This window comes from Doryrhamphus excisus, chromosome 22 (assembly GCF_030265055.1).
Source record: "Doryrhamphus excisus isolate RoL2022-K1 chromosome 22, RoL_Dexc_1.0, whole genome shotgun sequence".
In the NCBI taxonomy this organism is placed as follows: Eukaryota; Metazoa; Chordata; class Actinopteri; order Syngnathiformes; family Syngnathidae; genus Doryrhamphus; species Doryrhamphus excisus.
Window position 1 is genome coordinate 4,024,945 of NC_080487.1, and position 18,056 is coordinate 4,043,000.

The 18,056-nt window shown below is 41.1% G+C and overlaps 2 protein-coding genes across 3 annotated transcripts; one reads left to right on the forward strand and one right to left on the reverse strand.

The window, feature by feature from the left end:
- Positions 1–4,458: 4,458 nt before the first annotated feature.
- LOC131109882 (urotensin-2 receptor) lies at positions 4,459–14,474 on the forward strand. The gene is made up of 2 exons (XM_058062345.1): positions 4,459–5,694; positions 8,926–14,474. The coding sequence occupies exon 1, from the start codon at positions 4,588–4,590 to the stop codon at positions 5,677–5,679; it is 1,092 nt and encodes a 363-aa protein (XP_057918328.1). The 5' UTR covers positions 4,459–4,587; the 3' UTR covers positions 5,680–5,694; positions 8,926–14,474.
- On the reverse strand, positions 7,189–18,034 carry uts2r2 (urotensin-2 receptor 2). Of its 2 annotated transcripts, none has more exons than XM_058062346.1 (9): positions 17,891–18,034; positions 17,186–17,412; positions 15,760–15,835; positions 15,583–15,625; positions 15,361–15,425; positions 14,742–14,798; positions 13,790–13,943; positions 12,585–12,708; positions 7,189–9,114 (listed from the first exon to the last, which is right to left on the reverse strand). In XM_058062346.1, exons 1-9 carry the CDS (start codon positions 17,956–17,958, stop codon positions 8,885–8,887), a joined length of 1,044 nt encoding a protein of 347 aa, XP_057918329.1. In that variant the 5' UTR covers positions 17,959–18,034; the 3' UTR covers positions 7,189–8,884. The 2 variants fall into 2 exon arrangements, with proteins under 2 accessions (XP_057918329.1, XP_057918330.1); XM_058062347.1 differs by having other exon boundaries at positions 7,189–9,118.
- Positions 18,035–18,056: the final 22 nt, after the last annotated feature.

Genomic DNA, 18,056 nt, shown 5'->3' on the forward strand with positions numbered 1-18,056 from the left:
AGACATATAAATGTTATGTTATACTTAATCCCAAAACATAAATAATTCATAAGGTACCATTAACATTTGCTGCAGGAAAAAAACCTCAAGCGTGCTGTGATCAATACTTTAACGGGATGGTCTCAAATGGCCGTGAGTCGGACAAGAGGAGTCTGACTCTGCAGGTTTTTTCAAAAGGTACTATGGATTGGATCGGGGTCAGTCCAATGTCTCACTTTTTTTAGTTTAATGGTGCGACCCCCACCAGTGTGATCGATGTTTCATCCAGTCGCAGCAGGTTTCCCGCTTAATAGCTCTCAAAGCCCCTAAACACTAGCAGCATCCAGAAGCAAGAGCACGACACGGCATCGGGTAAGTTGCTTTAGCAGTAAACCTACCATGCATTTATTAAAATAAATCATTTCTAAGTCAGGGTAGGGTACCCAATTTGGATTAGGTGTTAAAATAAGTTTTTTAATGTGGTTGTTTACATTACAAAAAAATGCAACTTGTAAATGTGAACGCGATGCATCTGGGTGGTGGCGCGACATCACACTCATTGGCATGTGTTTACCGATGCAAAAATTGCCCCAGTTGGTGCTCTACTTGGTGCGGTTTAGGGATTTGTGTAAAGTATAGTAAGGATGCAAAATTCAAAACTCAAACAGTTGTGTTTTTTTTTAAATGCTGAACTGCTGGCAGGTTATTCTGAATTATTGACTCCTCATCATTGTCGGATGACAAAGCATCCGTGAAGGTTTTGATGAGATGGTGTCACAAGGTGGTGTTTTTAGCCCCCAAAGCAAACACACCAAAGGTACATAGACACAGAAGTTTAATAACAAAAGCACACTATGGGGATCCCAGCAGGGAAAACTAGCAAGAAGAAAAAACAACTGACATAACTTGGGCAAAGTCCATAAAACAAAGTAAAGCTCAAATTGTCTGAGGCTGCTGACGGGGGGCCGGGTGAACGGCCCAAGAAGACAAGTCTGGCATCTGCGTTGTCATGTGGGCGCTTTAAGGGCCTAATTGGAAAAATCCCATGCAGGTGTGAAGCAGGCTGCAGCAAGGCTCCGGCCAGGAATCCAAGCAAACCACACGGCAAGAGGAGCATTCCATGCATGAGTTATGGTTCACCAGAAGGAGAGGAGATCTTAACATTGATTTGAATAAAATTGCAATGGAACAATATAAGTTAACTGAGTTACAAAACGATTCAGGTGTGTTTGGAAATGTTATTTGGCCTACAAATTGACCCTTTTTACATTTTATACTTTTTTTTCTTTGTTTACTTCTTTGTTTTAATATATGATAACAATAATAATGTTAATACAGCTGGCTCTTTTTCTCTTTCCACTTGTCTTTGAAACTGTTCTAAACCCTCCAAATGAAACTAAGATCAAGCACTTCTCTTTGGGCAGCCCTGTGGAATCCTCTCCATTTTGGAGATAAATTGTGTTCAGGGTTATCACATCTGATAACAACTTGGTCGGCTACTTCCCGACCTGTCAATCACTGTGCTGAAATGCAGAAGAAAAACAACCATTCACATGTACAGGATATATAAGAGTACGTATATAAGAGCTTTGAGGAAGTATTCATTCATTCATTCGTTTTCTACCGCGGGGTACACCCTGGACTGGTGGCCAGCCAATCACAGGGCACATATAGACAAACAACCATTCACACTCACATTCATACCTATGGACAATTTGGAGTCGCCAATTAAACCTAGCATGTTTTTGGAATGTGAATTTGTGAAAACCCACGCATGCACGGGAAGAACATGCAAACTCCACACAGAAATGGCTGAGGGTGGAATTGAACTCAGGTCTCCTCGCTGTGAGGTCTAACCACTCGACCACCGTGCAGCCCCGGGAAGTATCCAATACAATCCATTGTATGTATATTGCATGATTTAAACATAGATAAAAAATACAGATGTAACAGAACAGAAGCACAATAAAAATGATGCCAATCGGGGTCAAATAGAATAAAATAAGATAAAACTAAATAAAATGAAATGAAGTGAGATAAAACACAGTACAATCAAAATAAACGGTAATAAAAATCCAAAGGGATAGAAAAGGGTTGCTCACAATCTCCCAGCTCCCAGAAAATATAAGACTGCAAATATTGGAATTGATTTTTGTGCCCTGCGATTGGATAAAAAGACCAAATGAGTTGTGGATTCAATAAATGAGAGCAGCATCTTTTTCAAGAGTTCCTGAAGTGGCTGATGTCATTTGTATAAGTATTGCATAAGTATTAACCACAATATAAAACAAACCTGCATGTAAGACAACCACTCTTTTTTTGGAAAATATCTGTTAAGACAAAAAAATAGATATTATGGATGTCATATATGGGCTATGCCGATATTGTCCAACTCTCAATTACAGAAATCAGCTGATACCATAACATGATGTCTGTAACATGACATATCTCCTGTAGTGGAATTGACACATATTGTATACAGCATTTTTTTAAATATTGTTTTTCATGATTGGGAAAAACATTGCATTTTTATGCCGATAATCAGACATCCCGAATAGATAGTAAATATTTTTTCTGCAAATACCATCCATAATACACATTTTAAAGGCTTCCCAAGTGATGCAGGCACTAACATAACGGGACATCTTCAGTTTTTATCAGAGAGAATCTCCTGTGAGTGATTTATGTCCTCCACAGACCGCAAGTGAGTAGCTTTTGGAATCTTTAAAGATGGAGGCTGCAGTATCATAGTCAGCGCAGTCGGACAAGCATGAATAGATGGATGACTCTCAGGACATGTGCCCCGTCTACGCAAGATGAAAGCTATGTGATTACTGGCTCAGAGCATACAAATCGATTCAGCACAAGCACAGCGACGTGAACCGCTGAAATGAAAGTAACAAGGGCAAATATGACATTTTGTGTGAAAGGTAAAGGCAATGGCAATGCGGCGGGTAATGCATTACATTTCAGAAAAGGCGGTGTAATTGCTTTTAAGGCTGTTGTCACACGAAATAAAACTAATCAGAGCGTCACGGTCCATAGACTCCGAGCTGCAGCATCAATTATTCAGAATGGCATCACTAAGAATATGATACAAAATTTCATACAGAAGCCAAAATGGTTCTCCTCCATTTAAAAAAAAAAAAAAAAAAAGCTAAGCATATTCAGCTTGTTAAGTCAACTGCAGACCAGCCGGAATCTTGTTTAACTCCATGAAATCATTGAAATGCTCTTTAGAATTCATAAAGCAAGGAAATTGTTGACAGAGGCAATCCTGCATGCAAATCAGGTTTCTCTCAGAGGTCCAAGAGGAAAGTCATTATCGCTACTCAAACTTATTAAGCCACAAAACTCAAGAAAGTTGGGAGATTTTAAGTGTGCATTATTAGATGAATAGTTAGAGTGGACGAACACTAACACAGGTATGTCCAAGGTGCGGCCCAGGGGACATTTACAGCCCGTGGCTGTCTTTTTATTGGCACCCTACATTTTCCATATAAACACAATTTAACTAGAGCAAATATGGAAAAATGAACACATTTTACATGAGTAACGGTGAAATATTAATATACTAATAGGACATAATAGACATAAGGGATAAAACAGCATAAAGTTGAAAAAAGGAAAAATAAGTTGTAAATAGAAAAATGAACATTCATTCATTAATTCATTCTTTTCTACCGCTTTTTCCTCACAAGGGTCGCGGGGGGTGTCTTCGGGCATGAGGCGGGGTACACCCTGGACTGGTGGCCAGCCAATCACAGGGCACATATAGACAAACAACCATTCACACTCACATTCATACCTATGGACAATTTGGAGTCTCCAATTAACCTAGCATGTTTTTGGAATGTGGGAGGAAACCGGAGTACCCGGAGAAAACCCACGCATGCAAACGCCACACAGAGATGACCGAGGGTGGAATTGAACCCTGGTCTCCTAGCTGTGAGGTTTGCACGCTAACCACTAGACCACCGTGCAGCTGAAAAATGAACAAAACGAAGAAAAAGTTGCAAATTACAGAAAATTAAGTTGGAAAAAATATAGAATATTTATTATGTGATGTAAATAATGTCATCCTAATGAACAGTATGTTGAGTATCAAGTAGCGTAATGCTTTGTCATCAATAACAAAGCGTGCAAATCTACCGTTTTGTCTTTAAATCTGTGGGAAATCTGTGTTTTATTATTAGTTTTATTATTAGCATCAACATTTCCACCTTTTGCTCTACTTTACCCATTTTATGCTGAGCTTTTTTGTTTAATTTTATTCCTCACTTCTCTCATTTTCCAAGTTAAAACCTTTGAATTGAGAATAAAAAGTGAGTTAGAAGCAGGTCTCATTGTGCACCTCCAAGCCATTATGTTAAACCTGGAATGCAACATCTAAAAAGTGAGCATTATTGCTTGTATTGGATCTACAGACCTCATGTGGTGTCCAATGAGTGCAGTTGTAGCACCATCACCACCGTGTGTTACGGTGATGACGTCAGGAGCAAAGCTGCAGTGCCTGCGAGAGCGACGCAACCTGCTCCTACGCGCATCTTTTCCAAACTTAAAGGAAGCAAGAGGAGGACGCGCGGCTGGGAGTTTGTTATTGTTACCATGAAGAAAGACAACATGACTAACAAGTCTTTCTTCAACTCAAGTCCCAGTGGCTCTGGGACGGGGACGGCGGACGAGGAACTCGTCATCACCTCCACTTTCGGGACTCTCCTTTCCGTCGTGTACGTCATCGGGGTGTCGGGGAATGTGTACACTCTGGTGGTGATGCGTCACTCCATCCGCTTCGCCACGTCCATGTACATCTCCATCATTAACCTGGCCCTGGCGGATCTTCTCTACCTCTCCACCATCCCCTTCGTAGTGTCCACCTACTTCCTCAAGGACTGGTACTTCGGCGACGCAGGCTGCAGGGTCCTTCTCAGCCTGGACCTTCTCACCATGCACGCCAGCATCTTCACGCTCACAGTCATGTGCTCGGAGCGTTACCTGGCCGTCACCAAGCCCCTCGACACGGCGCGCCGCTCGAAGAGTTACCGTAAAGCTCTAGCGTGGGGAGTGTGGCTCCTCTCCTTGCTCCTCACTCTCCCCATGATGGTGATGGTGGCCCAGACGACTGCTAAATCCCCGGACGGGGGTGTGAAGAGGATGTGCGCTCCCACGTGGGCGCCCGTGGCTTACAAAGTCTACGTGACGGTCCTGTTTGGCACCAGCATCATGGCACCAGGTCTTATTATTGGGTACCTGTACGTCAAGTTGGCGCGCACATACTTGGAGTCCCAGCGCAACTCTGTCGTCAGCAAAGGCGGGAAACGCTCACCGAAACAAAAAGTACTCATCATGATCTTCACCATTGTGCTCGTGTTCTGGGCGTGCTTTCTGCCATTTTGGGTCTGGCAGCTGCTGCCGTTGTACCACAGCCAGCCGCTGAGTTTGGCCTCGCAGACGCACACCTGCATCAACTACCTGGTGGCGAGCCTCACCTACAGCAACAGCTGCATTAACCCCTTCCTCTACACGCTGCTCACCAAGAACTACAGGGAGTATCTGAAGAACCGGCACAGGAGCTTCTACCGGTACACGTCGTCGTTTAAGCAACGGCCGCCCAGTTTGTACTCCTGGGGGAAGTCCGCCTCCTCCAGCAACCAGTTAGAGTTCAACTCGGAGACGCTCGTCATGGGGACCTTCAAGTGACTTTTCGCGTCACAGGTGGGTGGTCAATTGTGTCTTACACATCGAGCGAGTGTGCGTAAAGCCATTACGCACGACGGACAGACCACAAAGTGCGCTCAAACTAGTGATGGGAAGTTAAAAGTTAGGCTTTTTGCCTTAGCTAGAAAAGCAGACGCGAACATTTATGCTCCCAAACAGATCTTAAAGGTGCAGTCTCCCATTCCCACAAAATACACACACACTGACTATGTTATGTTTGTTGTGGTTAGTAAAGTTAGCTGCTCACATTAGCTATCACTAGCTATGAACAATGTATCCATCATCTTTAGGCTACTTTGTGGTCATTTGTCATTATTTAAACAAACAAGAAACAAATAATCTGTCACAATATCACCAGCATAAGGCGGGACACGCTATGTGTTTGTGTTCAGGACATAAGACATAATTAGTATAATGACAACAAGAGAGCAAAATTGTTCTGTGACCTTCAAGAAATTAATAGGTACCTCATGAACGTGATATCCATTTCCTTGTGGGAAGTACTTTTGTATATATGTGGCTGCCTTTCGCCCCAAGTCAGCCGGGATAGGCTCTAGCATACCCCTGTGACCTTACAGTGCAAATGGGCATACGTCATTGTTAGTAGTGATTAATCATGATTAATTTGAAACATGTGATTAATCTTATTAGCTTACCTTTCACCACTTGTCTGTCTTCTGTCAGCCTGGTAACACAGCCCATGCCACGAGATAAATCAGTCCAAATCATCCTTAGTAATATCAGGTCATCTCACTCTACCGACTTTGGTTGGAAGGAGGAACTCAGGCTTTCGTATCTGCTGTGCTCACATTAACTTTAGTTTTTGGTAGGATGTGCAAACACAGGCTGGATGTAGAATGTGTGGTCGGCCAATAAAAAAAGGCTACAGGATTCAAGTATTTCAAGGTAATGCTTTCAGGTGTGATTAGGTGAAAATGTTCTTATTTCTTAACATTTTTGAAAGGTTTCACTCACATGATATTGTAAAAAAAAAATACCCAATTTACAGAGCAGGACAAATTACACAGGGAAACACTGTAATTTGTATACCAGTCCGATACCACAAGTACCCTCACCAGTCACTTGTCTGGTTGGAACCAAAACATATTTTTCTCAGCACATTATGCCCTGGCCCCCACATCACCTAACATGTTGATGAGTACCACATGAACAGCATCCTAAAAATGTCCCCAACACTTGGGTATACTTTAGGTGTGTACGAATGTCAAGTGCCTCAAACTCATGAATAAATTTATCGCAGCCGATCCTAGTAATTGGTGTACATTGACAGAGCATAGAGATGAATTAAACAGCCTAGCATTCCTCTCCTGCTGTGCAACTTTTTGTACCCAACATTGCGTTGTCATATCACTGCAAAAACTTACCGCAAGTAAAACAAAATAGTCAAATCTGACAATTTTCCACAGTCAATTCTAAAATAAAGATAACTAAAAATGCCCCATTCAAAATTTCAACAAACAGGCAAATTTATTCAAATACATTTAATATCTTTAGGGTACTTTTCAAATTAATACAGGTTTTGATTTGAACTGCATGTACAATATCAAAACTTGAAACTGGGGTTTGTATACAAGTTGTCAGGAATTGCTGGAAAAACAGACGTAAAAACAATTTTTTTTACTGGTGCTCACTTAATAATAATAATACCACCCAAAGATGTTATTGCAGCAACACATAACTCCCAAATAGTAATGAATAATAATGAATAAGACGAACATTCTTCAATTGACACCCAGGCGAGGTGCATATGGATTCAAGTAGGTACCTAAATGAATACAGAGATAATGATATAAGGCAGAAAAACAATAAAAACAAAAAATGCAAGAATTACCACACAGACAAGGGTTTCATGAGGGATGCCCCCTGCAACATCTCCACATATCCATCTGCCGTTTGACGGCCCTGCACAACCTGAAGCTACACAGCACCTCAGATCATGAGGCGCCACACGTCCACTGTGTCTTGTGGAAAACACCTCCTTGTCAGACCAGTAAGCTTGCAAGCCATCAGGTCCATCACGGTTGCATTTTTTTCTCATCAAAGAATAAAACATGCCATGTTTGGTGCTCTCATACAGTTTCCACACAGGCAATTTTGCAGCGTTGAAGGAAATAAAGCCTTTGAAGATGCTTTTCTGAAAAGCACCAGTAACAACCTTCATTTGTACAGAGGATCATCCCGTGTCTTGACAAACAGCGGGTCCTCTAGTTCAATATTTCTTCACTTGACTTGTTTGTCCGTAACCTTCAGGAATTTTGGAAGAAGTTCCAAATGACTTATTGCATCCAACCCTGGCAGCAATGGCGTGCAGCTCAACAATCCGATATGTTTAAATAGAGAGCGTTTTTTTTGCCTTTGCAGTCAAGAGATCATGACCGTGTCAATACCCTACAGAAAATGACACAGAATCTATAGTTCTTTTAAATTATTGCAATTTTTCTACAAGTCTTAAATTTGGATCAGAGGACTGTCGGGTTTGTCCATTCAGTCATAACATTATTATTATAATGTCTCACTGTATATAGTATTCTGAATACTGTATCCAGATGCTGAGCAGTTCAACTAAACTAAATTAGGATATTTACCAGTAATTTGCATACATTTGTAACGTTTAACATTGCTACGCTATTATCATGTAAGTCAGAGGTCATTATCCTAGACTTTTCAGATGTATACACACATATTTTCTTCATTAAATATTAAAACCAAACAATCAAGAACATAACCCAACCCTGTTGATGTTGTTGATTGTAAGTAAGTAAGTATAGGTATTGAAGTATTGTATGGATCCGAACATCAGGCCACGCTGATGATATCAAAACCAGTTTTTGAAAAAAAAAAACAAAAAAATCATGTTTCAGTCATTAGATTTTGTTAATCATATTTCTTAGCTGCCTGGCAGTTGTTTGATGACTCTGCTTCATGTTCACCATTATCTTAAAATTAGGATCAAAACCCCTCCTCTGTTTTTTCCTAAGGCTGTTTTCACACTTGTGGTTTGCTACTCTGGTCTGAACCAAATATTTTTAAAAACCAGACCGTTCTAAAAACAGGGAAAGGGGAAAAAATACTGTCTTGGCACAATCAGTACGAGGCAGCCAATCAAAAGACTGCAGCTATTGTATGAACTCTGAAACTAACTTGAGCAACAAATTAACCTTCCTTTTCATATCCTCTCATCACGCTCTGCTTCCCCCCGTTTTGCAGGGCTTGAGTGAGCCGGAGGACCTTCCCGGGCCCCTCCCTCTCCACCCATGGGTGCTTCAGGGCAGAGCTGGGTCAGAGATGGCTTGTGTCGGGTCGCATGTGAAGGACACGGTAATGGCGTACCGGGTCCCCCATGACACCGTCTCCACACGGTGGAGGTTCTCAGAGCCGGAGGAAAAGAAAGACACTCTACCTGGGCAAAGAAAGCGTCAAAAGCTTACAAAGAACACTAAATTCATCACACAACAACTTGAAAAGTATACCTGAGAAAGATAAGTACAATGAGGAAATGGATGGATGGATACGTACAAACATGTACCAATACGAACTTTACTCAGATGCAATGCATTATGGGAAAACTTTTTTCAAATAGAAAACAGCCTCTTGTGCGCCGCAATATGCCATTTCATAACACTGTGGACATGTTTGATATTATAGTCCAGTGTGGCTTATCTATGTTTAAATGATATTTTTCCTGTAATTCTAGTGGGTATATACCGGTGTGGCTTATAATTTACGGTAACCTTGAAGAGTTGCCCAACTCCTGTGAGAGGGTTGCAGTTTTATGGTTTGCTGCTTCAGTGTCCCACAACATTTTTGCAAGGCCCGTTTTGTCCCGGCCCATTGGTACTGTTGTGATTCACTTAGCGGACTTTCATTCGTCTAGTCTGGGATCAGTTCACACTCAATGTCCCATTCATAATCACCCTGCAATTGACTGGCGATCACTTGGGGGGATTTGCCCATAAAGTGGATAAGCAGTACTCTCTGACTTTCAACACCAATTAGAAAAGTAACAGGAAGTAAAAGTAAATGACACACACTATTTATCAGGAAGATGGCTACTGTATTTTACATTGGCCTTATGAACACAGTGCAAATGTTCTCCATTGTAGTGTAGTATATTTATGAACATACCTTTTATGATCCAAATAATCATTGAAATACTTTAATAAAATCCCAAAAGTTTAACCGTTATTATTAAAATTACAATAACGATGTGTCAATTTAATATGAATATAAATTGTACTTAAGTGGCGCCACAAACTAAATCAGAACTATGTTCCTCATCACGGAAATCTGACCAGAATTGGTGTCAAGGGGCGATGTGGGGTGTAAGTCACTGATGATGCAGTACCCTGTCGATGGGGATGTCATACAACCTCAAGTCTAAAAGATGTGAACTATCCCTTTAAAGCAGAGGCTGTCTCGTGTGTTCCTGCAGTGGTCGCATTTTTTGTCAGGGACGAGTGGACGTAGAAAATATTAAGGAAGGTTCAGTTTAAAAAAATGTTTCTGCAAGTGAGCATGAACATATGTAGGCTGTCAAAATTATATGGTTCATTTTCATCTGTGATTCATTGATTTATTTATTTATTAGTTTTCATTCATTCAGTTTTTTTCTGAATGAGAAACAACAAACACATAGGAAGACAGGTTTACGTGTTCTGGCTGTCAGTCATAAGCTACTATTGATCCTCTTGTCTTTGTGCAAGGTATCTCTTCGATCGCATTTCCACCGTTTACCTCTCTGATCATTGATGTCAATTGGCTTATTTTCTCTGTGCCCTTCCCTCCTGCCCTTGTCCTATAAGGAACACTATCGCATTGCCTCTTACTGCTCTCCAATCCTTTCCTCCCCTGGGCTTCAATGCCATCATTATTAGCGGCTTTCATTTTATCTCTCTCTGCAGGCCCGATTGTCATCTTGGACTTTTAATCATGTACCTCCATGCATGCTGGTGCATCGATGAGGTTAAGGAAAAATGTATCTGGGCTATTGATGCATAATGTAAGAGGTTTGCTTTATCTGAGGCATTTTGGGTTGGTGGCGTTGTCAGTTCTGTCATATTATGATTCCAAAAGGGTGCTTTACCTCCGCTGGGAATTTAAAAAATCAGTCAGGAGGACTTTTAAAGAGACAGGTGTCACCTTGTTTTCCATCGCTTCTGTCCTACATCTTCTTGCACATTTCAAAGGGTTCGGTCTCAGCGGTGACCTACTTCTCTCAATTGTTCAGCGATTATTCCCAATTCACTGATGCAACCTCCTGCACTATTAACAACTGAGCTGTCACTGGAGATGATTCAACGGGCACGTCCAAATCACTCTTTATTTCCACGTCCATCAGTCAGCATCACTCCCTACTACATCGTGGACGCCGCCACCAGCCCAAGATGTCTCACAGCGGTACACTGCCTGCTCACCTGAGGATTTGACTGACGGAGATGTCAGAGACGTTTTATGAGTGTGAATGGTTTTTTGTGTTCTGATTAAGAGGCAGAAAGGCTTCATGAGAGGTCAAGGAATGGGACAATGCGATGAGATAAAAGTGAAGAGCTAGAAGGACAAAGTGAACAAAGGACCCGATGAACAAAGACAGCCTATGATGGTTTGCTGCCACATGGGAGCGAAGCCGCCAGAAATAGGAAACTGTCTCGGGAGATGTGTTGCATGCTAAACAGATTTGGTTACAGACAGTTGGGTTACAGGAAGTAATAAAGGGAGCCGTGATGTATTAGGCGATAATGACTTTAACATTCAACATTAAATTACATAGACTGATATCAAATTTTATTCCATTAAGCTGTAATCAGCATAGCTACAAGTGGCAATAATATTGGGAATTTCAAAATAAACAATAAATAGGGATTCTATTTTGCTGAAATTGTTGGCTCATGCCGCGTGCAAACATTTACATTAAGGAAATTGAAATAACTTCACATTTTTCTATATTGAAAAAATGGTTACCATAATTTCCTGACTATTGAATGTTGAATTAAAATCAGTTTAAAATTAAAAGCATTTTCCAAACAGTGGTGAACAGTGTATCTAACACGGCTAGTTAAACAGTGCAGAACAGCACTTTGATCATGTGATCATGACTGTTAAACAGTGGCCTACAAGCAGTCATCACCGTCCTCATCCTCCTCCCGAGAACTAAAACCACTAAAGTTGTCTTCTTCTTCCCAACTGAACAGCCTCATGAATTCTTCGTCACACACTTTGTCAGTCTCTCTCCCCTTTGTTGTTGCAGCTTATACACCCAAAATGACTGTACCCTTTCTTCACATTTTCTCCGTTGAATATTCTCCGTTTAATATTAACTATTAACTGTAACTATACCTTAAAAGTAACGCACTACAATTTGTGAAAATCAGAAGTATATTTGGGGTCCCACTGGGGACCAATTCAGCTCACTCACACCAACCTCATATTTCAAGAAGTATGACAAAGTGAGCAATACTATTCAAAAAAGAGCTTTTCTCTAAATTATCTACACTACCATACACATGACACCGAAATCCCAACAATATTGGAGGTATTGTTGCTCTCATTGGGTACAGTAAGAACATTTTAGCCGAAGCCGCGGCACCGGAAAGATTATCAGTCATTACTGCGGATTAGCCACTTACAGAAGATTACGTTCATATTGCTACACCATTGTCTGATAAATTCACCTTCAGATTCCCTAATGTAGTTTAGTCACTTATCATTTTAAGCCTGCCTGGGATGAAATCCTCCAGCACGCATTAGTGCAGCCTTAAGAAGCTTCAGTAGACAAAGACGGAGGTTACATGTGTTATTTCTTACAGTGTATTGATGGTGCATTCAAATACTGAAGAGTAACCATGACATATAGGTAGATAGGTAGATACCTGCTCGTGGTTCAACCGTCTTGTTGCCATTTTGGTCCATAAAGACAAACCTTCCTCCAGTGAAGTCAGAGCCGTAGTCAGACAGGTACAGAAGGGACGTGTAGTCAAACGAACCATACGTCACCTGACAGAAAGGAAAAGAAACACAGAATCTGATTTTCATCAATGGAAGCTATGCATACATTAAATTGTGATATTTTCCTTTTTTTACACAGATCTAATGAGGACACTGCACAGGTTTAATGCAACACTGGGATCAAATCAGCATTTTCCTGTACCTCCGAACTCGGAACTCGGTACGCCTCTGAGTTCCATACCAAACAACACAAACACATGCCCTGGTGTGGACGCTAAGCTATGAAAGTTGTGTTAGCAAGTTTCTGAATGCCGCGTACAAAATCCACATTGCATCACGTCACAGTCTGATTTGTGATTTGACACCGTAACAGCTGTATGATCGATGGGAAGAAAATTTGCTATCAAAAATGTCAAGACCATTTACATGTTAATGAGTGTGAGGCAAGCCAATTATTCCCCCCAAATGTCTGCAGAGACAGATGGAGCACGGACGCACATCCCTACGTATTCAATTCCTTTAGTGCCAACGGGAGCAAATGAGGTGAATGAGGTAACCGATGCCACATAAAAAAAAACAATATGGGGCTGAAAGATGGCCCTTGGTTGAGGTGGTTGCGGAACCTTGGTTAGCATCAGTAATTCATTCCAGAAAGTCCGACACTAACCAAAACGGATGTTAACCAAATCATAATTTCCCATTATGGAAATAATGAAACAATGAATGGAAGGGCTTATGCATGAAAAAATATAAAAACCTTTCAGAGAGTCAATTGATCATTGGCGGGTGACATAACTTCCTGTACGGTTTGTGCTATCTAGTACTAGGAACCTTTTGGCCCGGGTTTTGCCCGGTATTCAACATATCTGATTGAATGAGCATTAGTGCTATGAAATATTGACTTTGAGATATCCACAAGGTTTCATCGAGATTCAGCTGTGTTTGGAAGTCACAAGGCAAGTCTAAATGGTCTCCAAGAACCCAAATATGCTGGCATACACATCGTGGTGACTGGAAAAACCATCATCACAAGACATTAGACGCCAGAAAGTCATTCTGAAGCCATTACAACAAATCTGGGAATGAGTAAAACCAGTCTATGTCAAAAGCCCATCAATCCATCAAATACCTTATCTATGTGTGGGTGCCAGTACTCGTCGTGTTGGGTCTTGGCCGTTGAGGAGTTGATCCTGGAGAAGAAGGTGGGCTTGGTGAGGTACATCAGAGTTTGGTCCAAACCAAACGTCTCTGCAATAAGTGTTTGGATTCGCTTGCGTACATCTCTGAAAGTGAAAAGAACATGACAGCGGTTAAGGCAGCTTTTCTTGTCAAGGGGTCGTCTCAGCTGCCTTTAAGTCGCTATATTTAAAAAAAACTTTACAGTTTTAACCTGAAATCTTCCCGTGTGGCCGGGCTCTTGCAAAGTTCAACCTCAATTGAAGAATAATCTAAACTATGAGGCTCGATTGACACGACATGATTCAAGCGTAATGCTTGACTGATAATGTAATCTTGTCAAGGGTTGCAGACATTGTTCAAAGGTCCTTGAAGGCACCATAGTTGTGTGCTCTGACTGCATTGCATCTGTTTATGCCTGTTTATGTGTACTACATTTACTTGTACTGTACATTTTATCATTTCAAATCTGTTAAATGTGTGTGTGAGGCATATTTTGGGTTAGCATCCATCGCTAGTGATCAATGACAATTGAAGCGCTGGTTCTGAAACCGAATATAGTAGAATAATTCCAAGAGCCACTTTTATTACAAATGTTGATCCAAAAACGGAGAACGTCAAGAAGAGTTTAGATGGGTAGGAACGAGCCATGTGTCAAAAATAGACATTTTTCTGGGCGTGTCAATTACCAATTATTATTACTAACTATACAAATGTTTGCCTTGGAAAGTAACTCACACAAAAAGTTGGGATCCACTGTATTCCTACCATTTTATCGCTACTCAACAAGTGCATTTTATCATTTTTGATATGATAACCTTAGGTCAGAAATGTATTAAATTTGCCAGCGTGGAACAAACCACAGTGAAAAGACTGCTTTAAAAGGGTAAAGATTATGTGGTCACCTGTATAGCCGGAAATCCTCTTCTGTGAACACCTCCTGAACCTTATCCCCAAAATACCTGCACCCAGGTTTCCAGATGCATACAAATCCAGGCAGAGATCAGAACGGGAGACACAAAACACAACGGTTGTGTAAAAGAGAGTGGGATCTGTCAGCGGCATAAATTAAAGAATAATCACATGTGAGATTAATCATGAAGATTGTGCTGTGTAGGTCATGTAGATAACACTGTCTACAAGAAACTGGTTCCTGTGAGAAACAGGTGAAGGGCTGGATGATTAAAGGTACCCAGATAGTGTTCTCTGAAGATCCTACCACCTGCCTATGGGATGGCAGAGGGAAGGGAGGATTCTGAGAGTGAAATTAATGAGGGTGTTGGTGGACATGCTTAGTGGGGAGAAAAAGAAAAGAGCGGAGCAGATGATCTCAGTACGAATCAGATTTCGCTGGCAGTGACCAATGGATCCGAGTATGGGTCACTGGACCCGGAGGTGATAGCTCACAAGAATCAGCATATCAGCAAGACTGATGGGCTACTATTTAATAAACTCCTACAAATGTTACATATTATGGAGGACATTCCAGGGAACAATATGTAAAGATAACATATAGTGTCCCACCTGTAAATGTTAACAAATTGTTTCCCCATCGATAATGCTCCTGAGTGCAGGTCCAAGATGGAGGCCTTTTAAGGTCAAAAACAAACTACGATTAGAACTCGGAAAATCACTTTTCAACATTCCAACTACATAAATTAGAAAAATAAATTAAAAACAGCAGAGAAGTGTGCTTGTTGCTCAGTCATTATTAGTTCCTCATGTTTTATTTGGCAATGTACTCACTCCTCCCTCGGATCCAGCTAGTTGTAGCCCCCTCTCAGCCAGTCTGTGCAAAAACGACAGATTTAAAAGTGATTCACTCAACCCACTCAGCTAGAAAGCAGTGAAACAAAAACAAAAAAAAAAAACAGTGAAAAAAATGGAGATGAGACACGCTGTGTTCTATTTGAGAGTGTTCACCTCCTGAGGACCCGAGCTTCCTCCACTGTCACCACGCCGTCTGCGAACGCACGCCCACACTTCTGCGGAGTGCAGCCTAAACAGGGAGACATGCACACACAGAGGTTGAAAATGATTGAATTTTACATTCAGGAGTTGGTTGGCGGAAAGGATTGTTTTCAAAAGTGAAAGTTGTTTACAGTGTAGACGGACTTCTAAATAAAACCACAAAACTGATCCTAATCATCCCCTGCTGGAGAGATGGCAGTGTGCTATCTTAGCTTATCTGTGGCGGACCGCTGCACAAAATAAACCTGTCGTTTTTTTTATATCTGGGTTCAATCACACAGCAAGGCTCATTCTACAGTGCCAGCTTTGTATTCTAGGCCTACAGGTCCGCTTGGCAACACTTGGCAACCTTGACCCACAACATTCTGTAGCTGCCCAACCGGTACTTAGCTTTAGGGGCAGACCATGTAGCTTTGGATTGTTTTTCTCCCTTCATAATAAAAAGTTTAATTTAAAAAAATACATCTTTTGTTCAGATGTGTTGTCACTGACTAATATTTAAATTAGTTTTATGATCTGAAACATTGAAGTGTGACAAATATGCAAAAAAATAAGAAATCACTGTATGCTGTCATTTCGAGAACTATGTAGTGATTTGAAGCCAATGGAGAAAATCAAAAGGGTTGTGCAGCCCAATCTGGGCAAATTCTTGCCTTCAAAGCTTGAATTACTCTTACTAACTGCACTGAATCAGCGCGGCCGTTGTCAGTGAACGATGACGTCAAATGACGGGTCAGTGGGAGGGGCTTTTATAGGCTGTGATCTCTTATTGGTCTCTCTCTTATTATATCCTGAATCAAAAAACCTACCCTGCTCTTGACCAGGTTAACTCCAGCATATGAGTTACCGTGGCGACGTGGATGATGTCCTGTGGCCTAACCCAGTACGGCAAACTGATGCACTTCTCATTTGTATATTTTTGTACTTTATTTTTTACATAGGCTTACTGTAGACAAGTGCTAAATGCACAATGCTCTATATTTACTATACATTGTGATGCAGAGAAGCAGATCACACACATGCTGGCATGCAGTGGGAGATGTCAGGAACCATAATAGCATAATGACAACTACCCGTAGTTGATTGGCAGGTTTACTGAACATTTTGCAATGTTATTTAAAGTCAAATAGTACCTAAATTATAATATTTCATAGTTAGTCACCTTTTCAGCCTCTGACTTTTTGGTGTCAATTTCAAATTCAACTGTAAATACTGTACATGCAGGGAGGGCTGTGTTGTAGCGCCATCTAGAGGTCTCTATTGAAATTACACAGCATCCAAACGTAATTATAGCAGGTCTGGCTTCATTCCATTCAAATCACTGAGGTAGTGGTACCGCATTGCTGGAATAATAGAGTGTTGAAGCAAATAACCTGACCTGGGTAGCGTTTGTAGTTGTCATAGTCCTCTGAGCACTGGACAATGTAAACTCTGGGCTTTGGAGAGACATGCTCACGCTGGCTGACCAATGTTTCTGTAATGTCAGGATCCCAAGAAGTGATGTACAGCCAAGTTGCTGCCCCACAAAAACACAGAGCAACCAGCAAAAAAGCTGTTAGGCCTCTGGAACTCCACCATGCAGTTCCCTGCCGCAGTGCATTACCCCTGGTGAAAAAAGGGAAAAGGAGAGTGAGGTGTCCATTTTATATATACCAGTCACCTGTGACCTTGTTTGCTATAGAATCACCACAGCAGGATAAACAAAAAACACAGTAAACAAAATCAAAGAAATCCCAAATTCCCCTCAAACACAAAAATAACGACTTATAATCAAATAATAACACAAAGACACACTCTTTCAAATACACAACATGTCCCTTAAGTACATGTTAACATAATATCAAGCCTGTACAAACATTTTAGGACAAAAAGAATATGGGAGGGAATGTATTACATTAAAAAACAACCAGAATAAATCAAAATTGGACATAGTTAACCAGCTTTCAATACAAGTTCAGTTCAATGTCATTAAACAAAAGTCTTTACGTAATATAATGGTAATACATGGTAATAGTGGACACAATAGGGACACAATTGGCTTTCCACGTTTACACACACAGACATGATCATTTTATGATCTCACCTTTTGATTTTCTTTCCTATCTCTGTAGCATTCAAACCCTTCGCAATTCTCTGCCGTAGCGGCGCCATTAAAAGCCGAAAGCGCACTGATTTTACGCAGTCATACAGGATCTTGTTGTTGCCCGTTAAACATACAACATGCCGCGCCACTTGCACCCGAATAAATC

What these genes read in the sequence shown, in the direction of transcription:
- LOC131109882 (XM_058062345.1), top strand. Translation starts at nt 4,588, where the DNA reads ATGAAGAAAGACAACATGACTAACAAGTCTTTCTTCAACTCAAGTCCC.
- uts2r2 (XM_058062346.1), bottom strand. Translation starts at nt 17,958, where the DNA reads ATGGCGCCGCTACGGCAGAGAATTGCGAAGGGTTTGAATGCTACAGAG. An exon ending in GAAGCTCGGGTCCTCAGGAG is followed by an intron (nt 15,626 to 15,759) that starts GTGAACACTCTC and finishes GTTTTTGCACAG; the next exon opens with ACTGGCTGAGAGGGGGCTAC. An exon ending in GGCACCCACACATAGATAAG is followed by an intron (nt 12,709 to 13,789) that starts GTATTTGATGGA and finishes CCTTTCTGTCAG; the next exon opens with GTGACGTATGGTTCGTTTGA.